This window comes from Melitaea cinxia, chromosome 1, assembly GCF_905220565.1.
Source record: "Melitaea cinxia chromosome 1, ilMelCinx1.1, whole genome shotgun sequence".
NCBI classification, from domain to species: domain Eukaryota; kingdom Metazoa; phylum Arthropoda; class Insecta; order Lepidoptera; family Nymphalidae; genus Melitaea; species Melitaea cinxia.
The window spans coordinates 12,366,277-12,389,172 of NC_059394.1; the positions used below are offsets into that span (position 1 = coordinate 12,366,277).

Here is a 22,896-nt window from a genome sequence, read left to right on the forward strand (position 1 = left end):
TTACTTTTGGATTCATTCTCATTTCTCTATGAGGTTTACCAACTTCTGTCAGGGCTGCCATCAAAGTGTGGATGCATGTTGTTTTTCCAGATCCAGTTGGCCCCATTGTCATTAGTCCATGTCGTACCAGTGACGTTTCATACAATTGAATAATCTTTAAATTCCATTCCGGGTGATTTACTAAGCCCGTTCGCTCTGTTACTATATTAATAGCGCGCTGCATTTCCCTATATATTATATATTTATGAATTAGATAAATATTCTAGATTCAAGAAATTGTTCTGGACTAAGTAATACGCATTTTTGTTCGGTTTCATGTGTTAACTCACTTGTGTGATGTCTGACTTAGTTTAATACCAGGGAATAAATCCTCAATTAGAGAAACGAATAATGGCTCGTCTTCATCAACAAGTTTTGATACATTCATTTCTCTAAAACATTCCTTTAATTAAAATTTCGATAAATTTCATCGTAAAATAAAATGTAATTAATAGGCAAAATAACCCACTTCAATACTCTCATCATAATGTTTTCTTCTGTACTTTCTGGATTTGCCCGCTTCTGTGAACCCATTGTTCTTAATACTGACAAAATATTACGAAGTCCAAAATCGTAATGTACTTGTTTCGACAATTGCTCTTCACAAAGCTTGTATAAAGTAAAGAACTTTCGGGCTGAAAATGAAATTAATATATCAAACACTTGCTAATAGTTGCGAATAGTTTTATTAGTAACAGTCATAATCTACTCGTTAAAAAACAAAAAGTAACCTAATAAAATATTTTCCTTAAAACCACAACTGGCCAACTTCACTCTGATAATAATTTGTCTATCAGGTACCATCATGGCCACTGAACGGAACTGAATCTTTAAATTTTCTGGTAACTCTTGTCTTCCAGCGTATCCAGGGTTCATTGTAATAATAAACGCAAATTCCGGATTCAAACTTACTGTATCTCCATCACTAAAAACAAAAACAAAACATTGTAATAAAAAAGAAATACCTAAATAAATTATGATAAAACAAATGTTTCGTAATTGTTGATGTACCTAAAAATAAAGAAGTCTTTCTTCTGTCTTCTGGCTGTCAGACAAATATAAATCTGCTGAGCTGCCACAGAAAGGACAGGCAACTCAATACGATTGAATTCGTCGAAGCAACCCCACGTTCCAGATTGAGCCAAACCTTTGTATATACGACCCAATCCTGCAAAAAAATGTTAGTACCTAGACATTAATTATGCAACCAGTGTTGCTAAAGAACTTCAAATTTGTTAGAACTTCTTTATATTATTCAATGTATTCAAAAATAAACCACTTACAAATAAAAATAGCACTTATACTACAACAAAAATAAGAACTAATACATTTTTTTCTAGGATTTACCTCTAAAGTCCATTTGATCTGAGCAGTTAAATACTATGACCAATTTGCCCAATGTTCTCGCCATATCTTTAGTGGTCTCGGTCTTGCCAGTACCAGCTGGTCCAGCGGGTGCACCTCCCATGCTCATGCCTATCGCTTGCGATAGTGTAATATAGCAACGATCCGTCAGTGGAGTAATTACAAGTCGCTCAGTTATACCCAAGTACTCGTTCTAATTGAATTATAAAAAGTGAAGGTCTAAATTGAGATGCTTTACATTATATAACTAGGCTGGTTTTATCACTATATCTTATATTATTTTTTCAATACTATTTTATATAAATTTTCGTTATTAGTTTGTTAAATCAATGAAATACCTGGTATAGAAAATCGACATCAGTAATAGAAACAATGCAGTCATCACTATCTTCGAAATAATAGAAACGAGCTTGCTTCTGCCATTCGAAATCGGCTGGCGTCTTGATTCTCATTTTCACAAGATCGTCAAATATATCTCTGAAATATGCATTTCATGCAAAAATAATACTGTAATATGCAATAATTCTAAATAACAACTGACAATACGATAGTAACAGGCTGTAAAAGATTATGAGAATCTCATATTACAAAGCAAAATGGAAACAGTCCGCCATGCGCCATGCTACATAACCATGTACTGGTTTATCGCATCTCAAAAATGTTTTTCGGATTTTTACATGTTTCCTCATGATTTGTTTACTTCACTATTGAGAACGCCTTATCTATATTTAAAATTCAACCTTAATTTGAACCTGTTACCTTTCGAATAACACTCATGTGTTCTGTCTAATATACGATCTCGTTAATATAATCTTAGCAAATACTTAAATCATAATGGAATAGTTAAATTTATACCTTTGATGCACATGAATCGTAATCATAGTTTCAACTCTGGTTCGATCCAGAGGCGCTAAATCTTTAACAGTTTGATCAATCAGCCCATTTAGTAAATCCAAATTCTTTTGATTAGTTAACCTCATAATAAAGCGATCAACTCTTGCTTTCTTCAAAGCATACTCTGCATCACTAGTCCACAATATTTGCATTCCCAAAAGACTTGCCTTTAATAATTTCAAAACAAAAATGTTACATTTTCTTCAAAGCGTCACTAAGTAAGCGACTATGTTTCGAAAAAAAACTTAAATATAAAATTAACTATACGCCTATATACGCAAAGTATGAAAGTAGCCAACCTGTCCAGGAAAATTCCAAAAACCAACCAAAAATTCAAATTCTGGATCGCCTGCCATTGTTTGCGCAATGTTAGCGATAATGTTTCTGACAGTATCTTTCATCGTGTCCAACAAAGTATTAAGCCATATCTAGAAAAAACTTAAATTAACAAGATCCTAAATATTGTAAACTTAAATACATACATCATATGCCCAAATACAACAAGTTAATTGCTTTAGCTTTATAGAATGCAACACTAACAACAAAAACTAAATCATACCTCAACTCCACCAATGCAATTAACGGGTCTGTCCAAAGGAATAGACTCCCCATTATCAGAATTCATATTTATTATTCGATCTTTATCGTCAAAATCGACCGTGTATATAGCATCGAATATACTTGGTAAATGTGGCTACAAAATGTTTGAAATAGATTATATTAAACAATTTTTAATATCATATCAAAAATCGACCGTTCCAGCGGGGATCGAACCTGCATCTCCGACTGACCGTGTCAGTGCTTTAGCCAATTAAGCTATGGAACGATCTACACGCTAGATCGAAATTTTTGATATGATGATTCGTTCTAAGCGATAAAGATTATATTATTAAGAACTCAAATAAATATTACCGATTCTTAGTATGGTATGACGACATACCTGAATAGAATGAGGATTGGACGCTTGTCCAAGAATTTCCAGAAGTACAGGATCCGATACAAAGAAGAATCTCGGAAAGATAAGTCGCTTTGTCTCCAGATATCCCGTGAGGGATTTTTGACAAGCCTCGAGTTGTTCTATCAGATGCGGTAGTAGTTGTTTTAAAGTATCATCTGACACACATGTTTCCACGCAATTCACTATATCTCGTGCACGATACATTATTTTAACGTAAGTCTTGTCTATAGTCTAGACGAAAAAAAAAATAAGATAATTCAAATGATTAGCAAATGTAGCTAACTACAGTGAAAAGTATTCTTAGTTAATCTTTACTATACGATATAAAATTGAACAATGCGATAGTAATGTAACCCAAGCCTCTACCGATTTTAAGAAATGCTTATTATATCCAAAATTAAGTTTAGAACACTGACCGCAAATCTCTTCGCTTCGGCCGGCAACTGTTTAGCAATATCTCCACCAACAAACACAGCTTCCAGATACATCCACAAGTTTTGAACCTGAAGCCACTTCTCTAAAATGTCTGTGGTACCAACTAATTTGTTTATCCATAATAATATGTCCCTCTTAAATGGCGCATTATATCTTTAAAACCAAAAAAGATTTTAGTATGAAATATTATTTCTCAAGCAAGGAAGAAGCTCAAAATGTATTATTGCTTAATTTATGAACTAGTTTTTACCCGCGGTTTCACTCGCATTGATTTTTTTAAAATAAAAAGTATTCTATGTTACTTCTAATACCTGCAAGAATATGTATACAAAGTTTCATGATGATCGGTTCAGTAGTTTTCGCGTGAAAGCGTAACAAACTTACATTAACATTTATATTATTAGTAGGAATTATTTTAAAATACTTTATTGTTAAAATATCTACTACAATGACTAAATCGACCTATTAGAAGCCAGTGAATTTAAAATCATCAACGAGTCTTCGAGCATTGTTATAATATCAAGCGTCTCTTGAGGTTTAATTAGCAGTTCCCCTCGATTTTTAAACGGTGCGAAGGTAAGGTCTACAACTGCCCAATCAGCTATAACTTGCTTTAGTTTCGCTTCTATATCTTTTTCTTTTACTGCACTTATACATATATCCTGAAAGTAACACATGTTACAAATTTTTGGAAAAGTTTAAGTTACTAATATACATTTAGTAACTTAAACTGTTTTTTCCAAAGTTTTATTATTGACATTTATATAATAAGAGTCAGCTAATTTGTTCTTCATAGAAAGCTATACGCTAAACTATAGCAAGCGCAAAATACTTCTCTTGTAACAATAATGAAAACATTTGCAATAACTAAGTTTTAAATAGATTCAAAACTAAAAATAAGACTACAATATGAACCTTATTACATAAACATGTATAGTATTACTTAAAAAAATGTTTGAAAGACAAAAATTCAAAAAATTAAATTAATTATTCGATATTGACAAATCCTATATTATGTTAAAACTTTGTTAAGATCATTAACAAAAAATCAACAATATCGTTTGCTTGCAAACAAAGTAAAACGACTGCAATCACATCGATAAGTAATACAACGTACGTAGACGAAAAAACGGTCAAATAAATACCCATTATTAGAGATAACTCAAGAACTACTCGACAGATCCCTATTTTTGATTAAAAAACGAATCATCAAAATCGATACGCCCAGTAAAAAGCTATGAGTTAACATAAAAATATAGAGTCCAATTAAGATATTCCTCCTTTTTTGAAGTCGTTTAAAAAACAAGCTTACTTCTACATCCTCTTTGTACTTCAGTAACGGAGCTTCCATGACATTTGCTAAAGTAAATGTGTCCGATTCTACATCTAAGACACAATCTGTAAAATGTCAATCGAATGGACTTAAGTGCTTTCTTTAGAAAAATAAACGAACTTTTTTGAAGTCGGTTAATATAATTTCATACTCATTAGATTTTCTAATCGCTTCCAATGTCTGTCTTTCATCGATTTATCAGCCATCAATTCCAGTAAAGGACAAGTTTGATTAAAGTCGTCGATCTTATTCTTCAAATCAATATATGCGGGCCAATCTTTCATTCCTCTTGGTAACTTTCGACATCTGCATTTTATTTAAAAAGTTACGAGTACTAAGAAAATTTTAACATATTTTATTTAAACCTCGTTGAATAAATAATGAAAAATAACTTAAGAAAAATTCTAGATGTGTTTTAAAATATAATTAACATTAACGTAATTATTTTAGTTAAAAATTATTAATAATAATTATATTTTTTAAAAATTTCATTAATAATTATATTTGTTAATTATTTTTCTTCCTATTATTTTAGTTTTATATTTTTTTACCTTAGGTCGAAATCTGCCAATTGCGAAACTATTTGCTCAATATCAATCGCCACCCATGGGGTTTCAAAATACCCATCAATAGAATTCATCACCGACAAATAAAGGCTATACCTGTAAAAAATAACGGATTAATAATAAACATTTTCATTGATTTTAAAATATGCTAAGTTAAAATTACAAACAGTTTGCTAAGCAAATTAAACTCCTTCTTCTTCTGGTGAAGTATTGGATAATCCTTAACTTCCATTCCAAATAATTTTTCACCACTCGAGTACATTTCGAATCGACGCCACAATTCGTCGAATCGTGATTGGAACATAATAACCCTGAAATTTATAAATTCTGGACATTATTTATTATACTTGTTGTTTTATTATAAATTAGAAATACATTTAACAATTACTTATTTTAAGTGCCAGTAAGGTGAATTCGAATATATAATATATGAAAAAGCAAGTATAGCATTCAGCCTGTGACATCCCACTGTTGGGCATATGCCTCTTGCTCTATGTAGGAGAAGGATTGGAGCTTAATCCACCACGCTGCTACACTGCTAGATGGCAAAAATGTTCCTTATTATGAGTTACGATCGCTATCAGGTATATATAATAACAACCGAGACCGACGGAATAACGTGATCTCCGAGGCGAGGAGAGACATCCAAACATCGCAGACCGTCGGTGACTTAGACGATTACTCGCACCACTACACCAAGGCGATTGTTCACTATAATATATAGCTAGTATTAAAGGTAAATAGTAGGGGCATTGCTTCTTTTTCTTCTTGCTTCTTTATCCTATTTAAGTACATTTTTATATTTTGTATATTCTCTTAGAGTTAGAGAAATAAACGATTATATTATTACAATCGCAGTAAAATTCAGAATTATAAAAATTATTAATGCCAAAAAAACATGAATTTACCTATCGCTAGCCTCTCGCGCTGTTAGTCCGGGTGTCATAGGTCCCCATGCTTCGTAGTCAGCATCAAATTTAAGCACATCTGTATTAAAAGCTGCAACGCCTTCGTTTAGTTCCTTTTGAAGGGGACCTTGCATATCAACTATCCTTTGCTGAACTTGTGCAGCCTGAACATTAAATAATAAGATTAGTTTGACTACAGCTGTCTATAGAGGAGACAACAGGGACATTTTTACACATAAACGTCACTATGTAAACACCGCAAACTTATTGAAATAATGGTTTAATGATAATAGTATATAATGTAATAAACAATCTAATTTGTTCCACATGAATTTAATAACTTATCTCTGATCTCTTCTTTGTTTATTAAAAATACGATGGAAGAAAGTATGAAATATTTCTTGTTTTAATATTTTCGCGTGTCTATATAACTCACCGTCGACAACATATTTTGGAAGGCATAACGCAAACCATATACCATATCAGCGTCCTCTTTAGGTATATCAATATTGAATTGTTGAAAAGTACCGTAACTCTCTTCGATAAGATCTAATTCTACATCCATTCTGAAATTCGTTATACCAATGATAATACAATGATTTACAAATATAATCATATGAATATTGAAACTCCTAAAGAATATTACTCCAAAATCATTAACTAAGTAATTCAATATATAATAAAAGCTACTAAAATATAACGACAAAAAATTGTCTCATTATAATTTATCAAACTATAATACACGTATACAATAAAACTATATAATATGGCCAAATGTGCAAACCCAATAAATTCCTCTCGAATCATTTCCAAGCATAACATAGCAACTCTGACGTCATCTAAATCTTTAATTTTCTTACTCATGGTTTTCATACGGTCTTTTATAAACTGCATCAACTTAAGTACCCTGTCTTTATAAGCTTGACTCAGTAGTTTACCCAAAATTCTCTTCCATTCCACTGACTCAATATGAAGAGCCAATTTGATTTTATCTACAAGATAGACAAATTTAAGGTGCGAGTTTATAATAATAATAAAACTATAACAGGTCCAATCAGTGGCATGAAAGATATTTAAATAAAAAATTTAAAGAGTGCTCTATAATTGATACTAAAATCGTAAATGTAATTTTTTTTCATTAATGTCTCATTAATGTTCAGATTTCCTTGAAATGGGAGATTAGCCCAAGTACTAACTGTACTACATTATAAATAAGATCTATTTTATGTATTTAGCAGTACCCATATCTATCTGAATGGATCCTATAATGTGCTTCTCTGGTAAGTTTAGAACTTCTTCGGTTTGATTTTCATATTTCTTGAACATATCTCTGATGATAACATTCAAAGGATTCGTATCGACAAAGCTTTGGACTTGTTGCACTCTATCTTCAGCCCATAAATGAGAAAATCTAGTATAGCCCTGAATAATGAAATGATCTGATTAGCTGCTACGCTGTCGGCTATAATTAATTTGATATTTATTTCTACTGTCAAGCTAAAACAATCTAATTAGCTAGGTAGGTAGGATCTGAACAATATTAGTATATTTGTTTAAAACGGTGTTTAGCGAGCGTATTTGTAAAAAAAAAAATCGAAGATATTTTTTTTAAATCCTACACATAATATTAAACAGAAATATGAGCATGCATCCACGGAGACAGATGCCTATGGCGTGGGATGTTACAGGCTTAATGCATAAATATATACCAAATCATAGAAGTTGGCCTAATATCAAAACGTCCTTTATTAGTTACGGAAAATCGTACTGTAAATATTATTTCGTAAAATAAATAATAATTTATATCGTACATCTAATAATTTTGCAATATCTGGTTTGAACATATACATCATTCCCTGTAGCGCCATTACAGCCCGAACAATATCCTTGTGCTCTGATACCATTCGGAAATAGCTTCTGATTCCCACAATATTTGAACCAGATCTGGAACCAGCTGAAATAAATTTTAATTTTATGTTGTCTTTATACCACTATTGTGGCAAGCAAACTTATGGTCCGCCTCATAGTAAGTGGTTATCGTAGCGTACCGGCACTTGCAACATCAGACACATCATAAGCGCATTGCCAGCCCTACCCTTAATTCAGAAACTTTGGCTACATTACTCAACACAGGAACTTAACACAACTTGAGACCAGTGTTACTTTGTTCCCCTCAATAAAACTTTTGTGAGATACTATGTCTTAAAGTAGGAAATTAAACGTTTTTAACCGCATCATAAAATCATTTTTTCTTACCACTAACACTTCTAGTAGCTGTAAGCGAGTGACCCTTTAGCGTCTCCTTTTTTATCATCTCTTGTTGACCCCACATGAACACGTTACGATGTATATCCATTATGCAATTTAGCACAACCTAACAAATCAAATTATTTAACGATTTAAAATATAAACCTACCATAATGTTACACCTCACGAAATTAATACCTGTGAAAATGCAGATTGGATCTCTTCTAGGGTAGGTTTTATCAATATTTTCGGTATTTCCAAAAACATCATGGTCAACATGAGTGGTTTCAATTTCTTTTGTTCTTCAGGATCAGTAGTCATCGTTAGAAAACTGTTATTGAATTATTATTTTGTATGAAACAAAACGTATTCAGTAAATTTATTAACTGTTATCAATTTTAGAAATATTTTTTACCTAGATACTGAAGCCCTTTTTCTTAATATGTCCAAACTTTGTCTTGTGCACTTAATAAGGGATTCCAAACACTTCGTAGCGAAATATGCAAATAGTTCATTACACTCGTTAATTGCATGTGTAGGCTCAAATCTATCAGGATTTTCGATTTCCATAAAAGCTAAAATGATCATTTTAATAATAAAAAATTAAACAAATACTTAAGTCTAAAACCTACTCGCCTAAACTAGAAATAAAATAGTACTAAATACACTCAACAGCAAAAAACCAGACACTTCATATTTTTCGTATTAAAAGCTAATTTTCAGCAACATGTTTGTTTTTGTGGGTATTCTAGTTATTACAGAGAATGTAGGATCTAAGTCTATTGAACTAATCCCTTCAGGATTAGTAAACAATTAGATAAAACTCAGATTTAATTTATTTGTCTTGAAGTTGATTTACCTGTCGGACCTATTCGCAGCTCTAAGTAACAAAATAATTATAAGACCAAATCTTTGTATCCGGTTTTTTTTTTGCTGTTGAGCTTTAATCGGTTTAACCATTGTAGCATAACCAACTTTCCTAATTGTTACAAATACCACAAACTAACGTATAAATTATTTGCTCGTTTTATATTATTTATAGGTATATATTTTGATTTGTTTTTGATTATTTTAATGTAAACATATTAAAAAAGGAAAAAATATTTGCTAAAAGGTCATTTACCGGCATCTTCTGGAAACACTCTTGTAGCTGATGTGACTTGCTTCAAAGCTTTATCTACGTCCAACCTAAAAATATAGACGTAAATTAAATTAATTAAAACTCATAATAAATACAAAAACGAGATAATGTATCCAGTGAGTATTTAAATTTTTTTTTAGTATTTCATTATTTATTTACTCTAACACATTTTAACATCACGAGTGGAGTTATGTGGCCTTAGTCAATCTAAATTACAACAAAATCATAATTTCAAAACGTAGTAATGCTTCACGTACTCTCTGAAGTACAGTGGGAAGATCCACAAGGATGAAGAGGGAGACGTGGGTACTTAAGCACCTCTATAACAAAACCGTCTTCATTCATAAGGACATTCTTACCAATTATCTTTTAAGTCCCGTATCTGTTGAGAAGGGACACTGTCCAAAAATTTATTTATCAGCTCTATAACAGCAATTTCTGCATTCCATGACTTCTGTTGTAAATCCGTAGCTATAAAATGTATGATAAAATGATAGATTATAAATAAATCTATGGAAATAAATAAAAATAGAGTGTCTGTTTGCAATATTAAATTAACCGCTTTTTATTTAATGCATATGAATGTATATACGGTACAAATACCAAAATAATATTTTATATAATTTTGGTCTGTCTGTCTGTTTGTTCCAGCTAATCTCCTAAATGGCTCGACCAATTTTGTCGGGACTGTCACTGGCAGATAGTTGATGTAATAAGGCATAACTTAGGCTACTTTTATTTTAGATATTTTTTATATATAAGTAATATACATCCACGGGCACTTGAACCCATGTCCTTTTTTATTTCTAAAACATGCATTTTTTTAAATCAAGATAGGCGTTATTCAGCAACATCATTGTTTAAATTAGACTAACTTAATGTCTCCAACGAAGACGTGAGTCCACCGACCGGTTCTTATTCTAACGTATGAAAAAAAAATTGTATTTTTTTTTGTAACCCTCCAAACTTAACAATATTTTTTTATTCCACACGGACGAAGTTGCGGGTACATCTGGTTGTACAATAAGAAGGTTTTAACATCGCCATTGCAATTTTTATTATTTTTCTTACCTATTTCATCTCGTCTTATAAGGTTTTCTTCGTAAAAGATATTTGGATCAACTGCCTTTTCAGGGAGATACACTAATAAGGTCTTAGTTATCGATTGTAAAATAGCGTCAATACGAGCTTCTTTCAAATCCACTACCTAATAAATGTAGTAAATATAATAATATAATAGGAAAATATTTACTAAAAAATTATCTTGTTGTGTAAAAATTGTTTTAATAGCATCTAAACATTTAAATATTCTCTAAAATACGTAAGAACTTTCAAACAATAAATTTTATAATCTCCATGAAGATATTATGCTGATTATTACGGATAATTTAAAGCACAATACAACACACAAACTTAAAACTTTACACATGGTAACGTTTATAGCATTACCATGGATAAAGTAACATACCTCTTTAACAAAAAGATCCACTTCGTCTAACACTCGCTCAATGTTGTCACAATATGCACCTATTTCTAAAGATGTCCAAGTTATAATAGAAAGACCAGGCTGAAAAGCACTGTCCAACTTGACAAGTTGCGCACGTAGTAAAGGTAGGTAGAGTTTTGGCATACTCCTAAAATGTATTAAAATAATAACTATATTTCTTAAAGCTTTATTTTATACTACAAGATATTTTGGAATACTATTATTTAAAAAAAGAATTTTATAGAAATCCGAAAAAATATAGTAATGATAAAACGTAGTCCTATTTAATTATGACCTTCTAATTTGATCGTTTCGGTCCACCAAATATTTGATTCGTTCATAGTCAGCGAATATCTTTTCTTTGCAAAAAGCAACAATTTGGGCTGTGTCAGGTACACCTAGAAACGTTTTGTTTATTTTGTAATGAACATAATTATTTCATATTTATAACATTTAGCTTATCCATGTTTTAATTAATTTGGTGTTTGACTATTTTGCGATCTGATTTCGTGATATTCAAAAACAATTTTTGATAATCGTTGATTGTGAAAAGAAATATGCAGTTCTACAATAAGTTTAAAAAATATATGAGCAGAACTATTAACTTACTGAGGCCCAACTGCCACATGTACTCAACCTCCCGAATGCACTCAGGTATGTAAATATTAAAGTTCACAATGAACCTATTTGTCACTGGATGACGAATGAGAAGAGGAGACACCAGACCCAATCTCACCTTTAAAAATGTTATAGTTATACTAACTTTTTAAAATATATCTGAGAACTTTAGAAGTTTACGCTATTAGTCAAAAAATATTAATATTTTTGTTATGTTCCATTGATACCTTAAAATTGTAACCATTAGTGGATTAATGATTAGTTATGTTACTGGTTACCAAATATTTTGGCAACTTACTAAATTAACGAGAAATTTAAAAAAATGAGTGTGAAAAAATTTCTTCAGTAATAGGCCTCCACAATAGGTCTGCACTGTGTCTTAGATATACGATACGTAACGGGCTATGAAAGAAAGATAGAAAGAAAATGTGTTCTCGCAACTGACTCTCTAGCTCCATTCGCCTCACCCGATTACACTTCTCGTAACGCTCTCGTCGCGCATTCACCAGCTTACTCCCCAAGTCAAGCGTGCATAAAGATTTACTAAAAAAATACTTGAAAAGTAATGTCACCGAATAAATAATTTATCAATACTCAGTAAAAACTATTTAAGTTAGGCTTATGAAATTTGACCCTTAAGCTGACTTCATAACCTTTAACATTCAATCAAAGAAGGATTATTGGAAAATTCTGAAGGAATGAAATATGGAATAAAAGCTTCGGTGTGAAATCGGTTATTTCTATCTGTTCGGTTATCTGTACGGTTACATATAATCTGAACAACTTCTTTTATATGGAAATAGCAAATAAACGTTCTATATTATTTAAATGCTATCATTCCTAAAACCTAGGTTTAGATTAAGACGATACCGAAAACAAGGAATAAAAATATAAAGGTACATAATATATAAAGTATTCTAATAAAGTTGCAAATTTACGATTGTTGTAAGTGATGTAACATAAATATGAATTGAAAATATGATGTTTTTAGTGATTGCCAACTTACGAACGTATTTCATAACTGTACAGACTCGTAGCGGTAAATATAGTCAGGAACTTACTTAAACTAAAGTAATAAATAACTCACCTGTCCCACATTTTCAGTCCAGGCATAGTGATAAATATATTCAAATTCCGTAAAAACAATGCACATTACGTTAAACAACTTAATGCACCTCTGTGTATTCTACATAAGAGGAATCTTTTTAGTATCAAGTTATAAGGAAACATATGAATCAATATCGCTAATATTACCATGTGTGTGATTACTTCGTGATGTTTCATAAACTCCTTCATAGGGAATTTAATATTTTTATCATAGAAACGTATCCACATTACTCTGCCTGAAACTGGAGGCATATTCCTTGGAAGATCAGGATTTTCCCTTTCTTCGTTATATCTACGAAATATTTAGTATAATAAAAATATTAGTGTCATTTTAATTAGTTGTCTTATATATTGGTTTTACGATACTTTTATAAAATCAATTTATGTACAAAAAGATGCTATAATTATGTGACATTAAAACTTGGTCTAATTATTGTTAGAAAACTGTTCTACTATCTAAACATACATAAAACCTACCTGTCACGGATAGATTCAATCTCAGCAGTGTACTTGCTTATTAAATCATAGTATTGGTCTTCTAAGTACAAACAGTCAAGTTCCAGCTTTTTAAACCTGTTCAGTAGGTGTAATGCGATTTCTGTTGTTGGACATTTGTTTACGCTCTGTAATTTAAAATGAAGAAGAAGAAATTGTAGATGTAGCGAAAGCAATACCATACAGTTATACATATAAAGGCCTTAATTGAGTGGCCGAAGATAAAATATGAACTCAGGCTAATTAACAAATCCATATATTATTAGTCATAGAGTACGAAATAGTTAACCTTCTTTTTACTTTTATTCTAATCTGTCTAATATTTTAATTCATATTTGTTACTTCAACATGAAAACGCCACCTATCCTCATAAAAACTAAATATGTTTGGTGAATTTAACTTATGCCATACTATTCTGCAATGCCTATGTCAAACAAAGCAAGAAAAACTTGACTTTATAGTTACGTATTACTGATGTTTACGGATATCTGATAACTCACATAAGGAGTCAATATGGCTTCAATACAACATTTTTTTTAATGTAACTAGGTCTGCAAACAAGCGTACTGTGATGATAAGCGACTACCGTAGCTTATAGAAAACACCAAAAGCATTTCAAGCGCGTTGCCGACCCTATCCCCGATTCGCCCCCAAGAGCTCTGGTCAAATTAATCACCAACAGGAACACAACACTGCTTGTAAGCAGTATTATTTAGCTGTTATTTATTTATTTATTTATTTATTTATTGGTTTACCAGCAGTTATTACACTAAAACATTCATTACAAAACGGAACATACATTATACTTAATCTAAGTGCACAACTCATGTAGGTAAACACCGCATATAGGTAAATACAATTCAGTAAACAAACATAAGATCAGTTATCCAAAACAGTGATTAAACTAATACTACAAAACTGATGGCAAATCAAAAGCAAGATTATGGACTTGGCTCCTAAAATGCGGAAATGTTGTGCCAAATATATCAATCTGTTTGCTTTAGTGATTGTATATCTTACTTAGCCGTGAAACTGGCGAGTTAGTGCCCAAAACTGATCTTCGAAAAGGGGGATACAGGAGCATAATTGGTTTTCTAGGATATTTTGCGATGGATAGTGAAATTAAATTTTGATAGTAATTCAGAACAGTCAATATTGTTACGTAACAATTTAAACAAAAATAATAAATCGGATAAGTTCCTACGCTTCTCTAATGAATCCATTTTGAAATATTTCAGGCTTTTCAAATAGCTAGGTTGTTTTTTAGCAACACCGGTAGAGTACGCTAGATGATGTACAAATCGCTTTTGGATTCGCTCGATTTTTAGGCTATGTGTTGTATAATGAGGCCGCCAAGCTACGACGCAATACTCAAGTATGCTTCTTACAAGATCCATTATACAGTAAATTTTTAGTATTTAGAGACCGGAATAATTTTAGGTTTCTAATAAGAAATCCCAACATTTTAGAAGCTTTCTTCACATTATTATCAATATGAGGAACAAAAGTTAGCTTGGAATCAATCATTACGCCGAGATCTCTAACAGTGTCTACGCGACTGAGACGAACGTTATCTTCTGTAAGGTCGAAGTACTTCCCCAGTTGGAACGTTGTACTTCAAGTAATTGCGAGTTATTAGAGATAACGCAAAAAGCACTAGTTAATTCTAAATCAAATTTAAATCAGACTACAAGACAAAAATCGCTCGCTAATAAAATAAGAATCATCAAAATCGGTAAACCCAGTAAAAATTTATACGGTATAATACAACGCAGGTCGACGAAAAAAATAGTCAAGTTAATACGCATTAGTAGCGATAACTCAAAAAGTACATGACCGCAACACCTTTCGATTAAAAAAAAATCATCGGAAGCAGTCCACTCGGTCAAAAATTCTAATACACATAAAAAAATACAACCGAATTAAGAACCTCCTCCTTTTTTAAAGATGATAAAAATACGTGAAAATGCTGAAAAGTATTTACCGTAATCATAAAATTCTCCAGCAGTAATTCCTGTGTCGCTACACTGTCTTTGTACAGTTTGTAATCTTTGTCAAAATCAGGTCGTCTTTAAGGAAATTAATATAGATATTAAACTTAGTAATATGTAAAAAAGAAAACACAGTAAAATTATAATTTATGTTTTAGTATAATTATTCACCTGTGATCCAAAGCATCATAAGTTTTCGAGGAAATGGTTTTGAAGAGTTTATTAAAATTTACCGCAAACTCCTCGATACCTTCGAGTGTAGTCTTGTTTAGAACGTAATAAGTTATATACGTTTGAAAAAGATCGACAATCTATATAGAAATAAAAATAAATGAATAAATAAATAAACGCCTTACACTCAATGGCAAGTAGGATTATTTCCTGTGTCGGAACTCCGGAAATACACACAATATGTAGACAAGCACAAAGGCCCAGACCACGGCAAACATCTATATATGTAGTTTGTATGGCCAATACAAATGTTTGCCATGTGCGGGGATCGAACCCACAACCGCCAGCGCAACAGCCACAAACCAATGCTGTGACCGTTGTAATCGTCATGAAAAACAATAAATTATTATTATAGTATAAAATTAAAAATAACACGAATAACTAGGAATATTATCCTTTAGGCTTTTTAACATCAAGAGTGCTTACTAACCCATTGCTGAATTCTAACTTAAGAAGCTTATTTCTATATTATCATTTTTCTGGGTCAAGTTTTCTATATAGAAATTTCTCCATTTTATTGAACTAATATAGAGTCTACGTATCTTGGATACATTTTATATCGAAATACCTTTAGCAATCTTTTTTTGAAAGTTTCAAACTTTCCAAAAATATACATTTCGGAACAATCGAACGGTCGCTCATCCGCGGCTTCCATCATTTCCAATTGAGTCTCGTTATAACATTCCCGATAAAAGCTATAGAGATTCAAACACAACTGAAAACATTTTTTTTAATATCATTAACTCAAATAAAATAAATAAATACTAACTTATTCCATTAAATAGTTTTTACAAAATTATTGTCGTGTCAAATATATTGTTGTAAAATTTACCTTAGCCTTTTTAATAAACCTGAGTTTGTCCTGATTCCAGATTGTCTTTCTATCGCCATTTGTCAAGTAATTCATGCACATGTTCAGAATTTGATTAGTAACCTTCACAAGCAAGGTGGATATTTGTTTTGTAGTATTGTAATATCTCGATGTGGCATATACCATTCGAACCGTGTATAGTAAGCCCGGAATAAACTGCTGCATTGTCAGTGGATCACACCTTTGTATAAAAAAAAAATGTGTATTTATATAAGCTCATAAGTATAAAATAAATAGGAAAATATTAATAATATACCTATAAAGTGGTTCACAATACTTTTCTAAGGCATATAAATATTTCACATTATCGAATGCTTCATTATAATAGTCAGTCACTTGATTGTCGATGAGTCGCCATTTCTATTAATTAACAAATTAATAAACATTTATTTAAACAAAATACAATACCTTTTACTAACACGGGATCAATAATATTTATATTTAAAAACAGATATCTATTGCAACGTTGCCAAACGTAAGCAACCGTTTGGCAACGCAACATTTTGTATTGAGGCAAAAAAAAACAGAGGAATTAGTAAGATTAAAAATACATATGCTTACACACACAATATGGCTGGCAGTACAGGCATATTAACATATAACATACACGACCTATAGTCAATTCCCATACAAACCTATCAACCAAACCTACAAAGCTAGCACAATTTAGGTGTATTTTTAGTTAAGTGACGTTATTTTCTACCTTTAAACTCAACCGTATCTTTATTCCTATAATTACCTTGATAAGCTTAGATTTTGCTCGAATCAATGTATGAATATACATTTGACATGGGTCGCTTTTGATGTGCTCTATGATTGAGGTAAATGATGTAAGTTGTCGCCGCCAATGATCCAACTCAGCTAAAGGACCAATATTGGAAGGTTCTCGACGTAACTGCTGACTTTGTACTAAAACCTAATTAACAAACGAAATATTAACAAACCTCTAAATCTGTAATTTGAAATGTAATTTCTTGCGGTAATTTTAACCTAATGAACCAGTGTAGCTTATATACTGGTCTGACTCTAATAAACATTTCACTAAGAAAAAAAAACATATTATAACATCGACAAGAACCACTTCACTAAAACCATACCCTCATTATCTGTTTGACCCACTGCTTCACAAAAGAACAAATTTCTTCTAGGACGTGTGTTTTTGTAACCGCTAATTTCATTTTATCCTGATCAGCCAATTCTTCTTCATAAAGTACCAAGTTTATTTTAAACTTCGTACAGCAATCCAAGTCGATTTTGGTTTCTGAGAAAAAATGCCATATTTTACAGTTCATTTCAATTTCCTTATAAATAGTGTCTTACGTCTACCCTTGTTTAATTTAAAATGTATATTAAAAGATAACAATCAATTGAAAATATTTTAAGTTGTCAAAAATAAATTGGTTCTGAGTAAGTTAAAATATTACTTACTCGCTAGATAGTCAATAAACAGCATGATCTTGGATATATAGCTTTTTATAATATCTTCACTTTTGGGATTAGGAGGGTTTAAATCTCCCCAAGCCTTACACGCTTGTAAAGCCGGTACGTATACACGTTTCATAGTCTTATATATACCAGACACGACATTTTCAGTTTCTTGATTCATATCAAAAATTACCAAAAAGAAGTCCTTAAAAATTTACATGTTAGTTACTTACTATAGCATTATTCCTATACTACAAAGACAATTTTTAGATCTACATTTTTAAGTTGGGATTATGTTTTTTTCTTACATCCGCAACTGATTTCATATCAACAGTTTTATTTTTTATTCTGTACATTGCTACACACATTCCTTCAGTTCCTATTGTTGCTGTATCAGAAATGTACGTCCTTTCCATCTTACCTTTCTGATTTGGTACAAATCTTCCAGACTCTATTCATAAAAAAAATCATGATTAAGCATTGCTTCCACTTCTTTGTTGTTATAAAGAATTAAAACAACGATTAGCTCGATTTTGAGATACAGAACTCACCCATTTTCAAAGGTGGCAAAACAGCGTCACAAAGAACGCAACAACTCCTACCCCCTTCAACTAAAACGCTATCTAAAATATCAATATGATGATCCGCATCATATACACCTTCCTGAAAGTATATTTGAAATAAATCTTAAAAAAAAACTTTGGATTAAAAAAAAATCTTTTATCATAATGTTTTCGTTACCAATACATATTCGACAGATTTATTTAAAAGCGAAGCTGCGACTTCCAATAGAAACCTACTCTGAGACTTCAATCCTCCTATTCTATTTTGGCGAGCTTCTTTCGCTTTTGCCTAAAATATAACATTCGTGATGAGAAAAAGTAAATTAAACACATTTTACTAGTTAACAACTTTATTTACTTGTTTGTCCTTGTAAGATTCATGAGCTAGAGCCAAAGTACTCATTGAAACTTTACTTTTCTTCTGAATGTCTTTCAATCTTGAAGAGACATCGAGAATAGCATCTAAAGCAGTCCGGTCTATATCTACAATTTGTGTTGATGGTCCAGGTGTAGCTGGATATACGGACTGCTTCCGTGAAATCCTCCTCACAACTTCGTCTATTTTTACAGCAGTGTGCTCCACATCTTCTGCGTGTGTCTCGGAAGGACCCTCCTTCGGAACACCTGTATCACCCGGTTCTTCAGTGTCTAAAGCATCGGGTGGTACATCCGGCGGACCCTCATTACCTTCCTTAGACATTGCTTTATAATTATATACAAAATATTAAAATTCTTAAAATATTTTATATTTTATATTAAATTATTACAAATTGACACAAAAAGACGTTCAGGTTTTTTGATCAACTAAATTGACAATTCTATTTGAATTAAACATGAATAATTCTAAATTTAAACTATATGATAATTGCTGCTAAAAGGTTTACACATTAATAAATAAGATACACTATAAAACGAAAAATAAAAATATATTGTGTAATGGTATATGATTATCACATATTGTAAACAATATTTACCTTATTATTTAGTTAATATCTAATATTTATATATATACATTATATACATATATATATAATGTCTAATGATTATTTACTCTTTTTTTTGTGTATATGTTATCACTCTGACACTTCAATTGATCACACTTATGTTGATATACAGCTACGTCTATTATAAAGTCCTTTATTTAAAAACAGCTTAAAAATAATGTACAAAATATCAAATTAAACAGTAAGTATGTAATATGTATATAAAATATCTAACCCAAGTAAGGAATAGTAACCTAAGTTTTTTACGATTAAGACAAAACTTAATCGTAAAAAAGTAGTACCTACTGAAATAGTATAATATACACATTATACCTACACTTTAATTTTAAAGTTAATTTTTCTTTCTATTTTGATTTTGTTTACGATAAATAAGGCGAAACGCTTATGCGCTTTTCTTATTACAGTGTTTTAAAAAAACATGGGGGAGGGAATAATCATATTTGCTCTCTGGTACATAGCAATTGCAATAAACTATTATATGTTAGTAAGTTGAACTGCACTTCATTATAGACAATAATTTTAAGATATGTGTTATAATCATCAGAGGCGTCGTTCTGATGTAGAGGTGCGTGAGTTGTGTGTGCCAACTTGCAGTAAAGCAATGTGGTGGATAAAGCTGAATCAATCAATCAATCAATTAGTGTGTAACAAATTATAATTATCTTACTAGCTAAAGACGAATTTAAAGTAATACCATTAAATCCAAACCAGTTCCTACAAATATTGGGATATGGCAGTTTAAATTTTGACGCGTTGACGACGCGTTGGCGTAACGGTCGCAGCACTGGTTTGTGGCTGTTCTGCTGGTGGTTGCGCACACGACAGACATTTGTATTGGCCATACAGATGTTTTTGCTGTGGTCTGGATGTTTGTGCAGTCCTTATGAGTCTCCCCGCTGTACTTTGGAGAGCACGTTAAGTCATCAGTCCCGATTGTTATCATGTACACCTGATTCATTACTCATAGTAGGGAATACATCCGCCAACCCGCATTGAAGCAGGGTGGTGAATTAAGCTCTGATCCTTCTCCTAGATGGGGAACGAGGCTTATGCCCAGCAGTGGGATATTACAGGCTGAAGCGTAAACAATTTTAGTTTAAATTCAAAAGTTTGCTTATAGTTATTTTTAATTTGAGAAATTCAGAAACGACGTAGTTAACTAATTTATTTCTTCTAATGCCAAGAAAGTGTATGCCTTGTCTTGTATAACAAAAAGGAGGTCCAATTTAGGGGTATATCTAGTACCTAATTTTTTTCGGAAGAGTTATCCGATCTTTCAATTAGTGTATTATAGTTTAGTATTAGCCCAGTGGTAGTCGTGGGTGTATAGTTTAGCTAGAAAACTAGTTTAACCGATAATATAAACAGTTAAATTTCTTGTTGAGCCTAAGCCATTGCTATCATCCGTGTAAGATAAAATGGTCTAGCTCAAATTGGATTTGGCTGAAATAAAAACATTTAAGGGGTTGGCTTCCTACACAAGCAACTTCAAAACAAGAAGAGCAGAGGGAAATGAGAAAAGTAGCACAACTTCAACTTACTAATATAGGTAAACAAACCATAATTTCTTTATTTACGTTAAAAAAAGTATAATAGGATCAAATAAAATTTTAATCTTACAATTATATTACACTGAATAATAAATTACATATAATATATTATCATGAATAATATAGTTTTACATTATAACGATAAAAATACGAAATAAACAATACCAAACAATGCCCAGTATAACAGCTATAAATAATATAATCAAATGTGTTTTATAAAAGTCGGATACTTTAAAAATTGAAAACTGGTTTTTAGACGGAACCACAGATGAAGCACCAATAAAATAACAAATGAGTTATTTTCCTAAAAAATTTAAACAAACGTACTTCAATAGCACAATTGAAAGCCTATCAATCAATCAAAAAGATAAGCAGGTAATTAACTTATTCAAATAAGCTTCATCGTGCCTTGTTATTGTATTCATTGTATTTACCTACATTTAATTGTATTAAAAAAAAACGTGCGATGTCATGGGACACCAGATATAGGAACGAAGCTCCTTATCATAAAATATTAATTTTAAGTTCTATTCAGATTAAAGAAAATAATTATTCGTAGGTAACTACATTTTTTATAATGATTCTTTTATCGATAAAAAAAAACACTTTACAAAATTATCTTAACACCTTTATTTTATTGATAATCTTAATATATATAAATCTCGTGTCACAATGTTTGTCCTCAATGGACTCCTAAACTACTTAACCGATTTTAGTCAAATTTGCACACCGTGTGCAGTTTGATCCAACTTAAAAGATAGGCTATATTTTATTTTGATATATTATGTTATTATTATATTTCAGAAAAAAATAAGGTGATACGAAGTTCGCCAGGTCAGCTAGTGATTTATAAAAATATTTAATAATTATCGAATGATATAATAATACTTAATACTAAACTGCAATAATAATAACAGTCATCACTATACGATACATTAGACACTGTATAGCCAACATACATAACTATTGTAGAACACGACTGAAAACACTCAACGAAACTTAAATTTATCGTTTCAAATCTATAGTTATTCATTAACAATACACACATAACCACATTGAATACGTTTTCACACTAACCACTTATACGCCACTTATCGAGCAACAACGCTAGGCGCACAATAATAATTATAAAATAACTGGCTGTTTATTTACAAATTATCATATCTATTCGGAAGATGGTACCACCATCTTTATTCTCTTCCGGTACTTCAACAAATAACAAGTACAGTAAGAACGCTACAACCTAATGAAATTGCAATTAATACAATCTTATAAAATTGTTAGAAGCATAAATTTAAATGAGTACAGTATTTATTGGGTAACTACCCTACAAAACAGAGAATAAAGATGACGACTGACTAATCGTAAATTAATATTAACCATTCGGAAGACGGTTTTCACATCTTTGTACTATTCCGGTATTAAACGAATAAATTATAAAAGTATTATCAATACAAAATCCAATATTTTAAAATAGAAATAAAAATTTAAATGCTAACACTATACATAGGAATCTTACGCTTTTATTTAACGTTACATGTGTTTTTTGCCGGCTAGGGTACCCTTTCGCAAAGCCCCATAAGGAACTTCGTTCCAATAAAATAACGTTTGAATAATAATCATTATATACCTTTTTAAAATCCTTGTATTGTGCCCTTCAATTTGATAC

General features: G+C 31.3%; 1 protein-coding gene across 1 annotated transcript in view; it reads right to left on the minus strand.

Moving 5' to 3' along the window:
* LOC123656984 (dynein axonemal heavy chain 8) overlaps nucleotides 1–19,571 on the minus strand; it is a 41,752-nt gene extending 22,181 nt beyond the window's left edge. The window contains exons 1-46 of the mRNA XM_045592594.1: nucleotides 19,032–19,571; nucleotides 18,852–18,962; nucleotides 18,662–18,773; nucleotides 18,419–18,561; nucleotides 18,114–18,315; nucleotides 17,783–17,946; nucleotides 17,425–17,601; nucleotides 16,942–17,045; nucleotides 16,647–16,866; nucleotides 16,383–16,529; nucleotides 15,755–15,894; nucleotides 15,577–15,661; nucleotides 13,575–13,720; nucleotides 13,245–13,389; nucleotides 13,078–13,176; nucleotides 11,982–12,108; nucleotides 11,668–11,770; nucleotides 11,355–11,520; nucleotides 10,958–11,093; nucleotides 10,246–10,357; nucleotides 9,869–9,933; nucleotides 9,161–9,320; nucleotides 8,944–9,076; nucleotides 8,758–8,872; nucleotides 8,310–8,452; nucleotides 7,740–7,920; nucleotides 7,283–7,490; nucleotides 6,935–7,064; nucleotides 6,499–6,662; nucleotides 5,758–5,901; nucleotides 5,576–5,686; nucleotides 5,176–5,330; nucleotides 5,004–5,089; nucleotides 4,154–4,353; nucleotides 3,673–3,844; nucleotides 3,239–3,487; nucleotides 2,858–2,992; nucleotides 2,598–2,726; nucleotides 2,260–2,465; nucleotides 1,743–1,881; nucleotides 1,387–1,597; nucleotides 1,051–1,207; nucleotides 771–964; nucleotides 509–674; nucleotides 330–431; nucleotides 5–227 (exon numbers count right to left, since the gene is read on the minus strand). Coding sequence (XP_045448550.1) covers nucleotides 5–227; nucleotides 330–431; nucleotides 509–674; nucleotides 771–964; nucleotides 1,051–1,207; nucleotides 1,387–1,597; nucleotides 1,743–1,881; nucleotides 2,260–2,465; nucleotides 2,598–2,726; nucleotides 2,858–2,992; nucleotides 3,239–3,487; nucleotides 3,673–3,844; nucleotides 4,154–4,353; nucleotides 5,004–5,089; nucleotides 5,176–5,330; nucleotides 5,576–5,686; nucleotides 5,758–5,901; nucleotides 6,499–6,662; nucleotides 6,935–7,064; nucleotides 7,283–7,490; nucleotides 7,740–7,920; nucleotides 8,310–8,452; nucleotides 8,758–8,872; nucleotides 8,944–9,076; nucleotides 9,161–9,320; nucleotides 9,869–9,933; nucleotides 10,246–10,357; nucleotides 10,958–11,093; nucleotides 11,355–11,520; nucleotides 11,668–11,770; nucleotides 11,982–12,108; nucleotides 13,078–13,176; nucleotides 13,245–13,389; nucleotides 13,575–13,720; nucleotides 15,577–15,661; nucleotides 15,755–15,894; nucleotides 16,383–16,529; nucleotides 16,647–16,866; nucleotides 16,942–17,045; nucleotides 17,425–17,601; nucleotides 17,783–17,946; nucleotides 18,114–18,315; nucleotides 18,419–18,561; nucleotides 18,662–18,773; nucleotides 18,852–18,962; nucleotides 19,032–19,373 — 7,059 coding nt within the window. The 5' untranslated portion in view covers nucleotides 19,374–19,571. The remainder of the gene's footprint in view (nucleotides 1–4; nucleotides 228–329; nucleotides 432–508; nucleotides 675–770; nucleotides 965–1,050; nucleotides 1,208–1,386; nucleotides 1,598–1,742; nucleotides 1,882–2,259; nucleotides 2,466–2,597; nucleotides 2,727–2,857; nucleotides 2,993–3,238; nucleotides 3,488–3,672; nucleotides 3,845–4,153; nucleotides 4,354–5,003; nucleotides 5,090–5,175; nucleotides 5,331–5,575; nucleotides 5,687–5,757; nucleotides 5,902–6,498; nucleotides 6,663–6,934; nucleotides 7,065–7,282; nucleotides 7,491–7,739; nucleotides 7,921–8,309; nucleotides 8,453–8,757; nucleotides 8,873–8,943; nucleotides 9,077–9,160; nucleotides 9,321–9,868; nucleotides 9,934–10,245; nucleotides 10,358–10,957; nucleotides 11,094–11,354; nucleotides 11,521–11,667; nucleotides 11,771–11,981; nucleotides 12,109–13,077; nucleotides 13,177–13,244; nucleotides 13,390–13,574; nucleotides 13,721–15,576; nucleotides 15,662–15,754; nucleotides 15,895–16,382; nucleotides 16,530–16,646; nucleotides 16,867–16,941; nucleotides 17,046–17,424; nucleotides 17,602–17,782; nucleotides 17,947–18,113; nucleotides 18,316–18,418; nucleotides 18,562–18,661; nucleotides 18,774–18,851; nucleotides 18,963–19,031) is intronic.
* Between the last annotated feature and the right edge of the window lie 3,325 nt (nucleotides 19,572–22,896).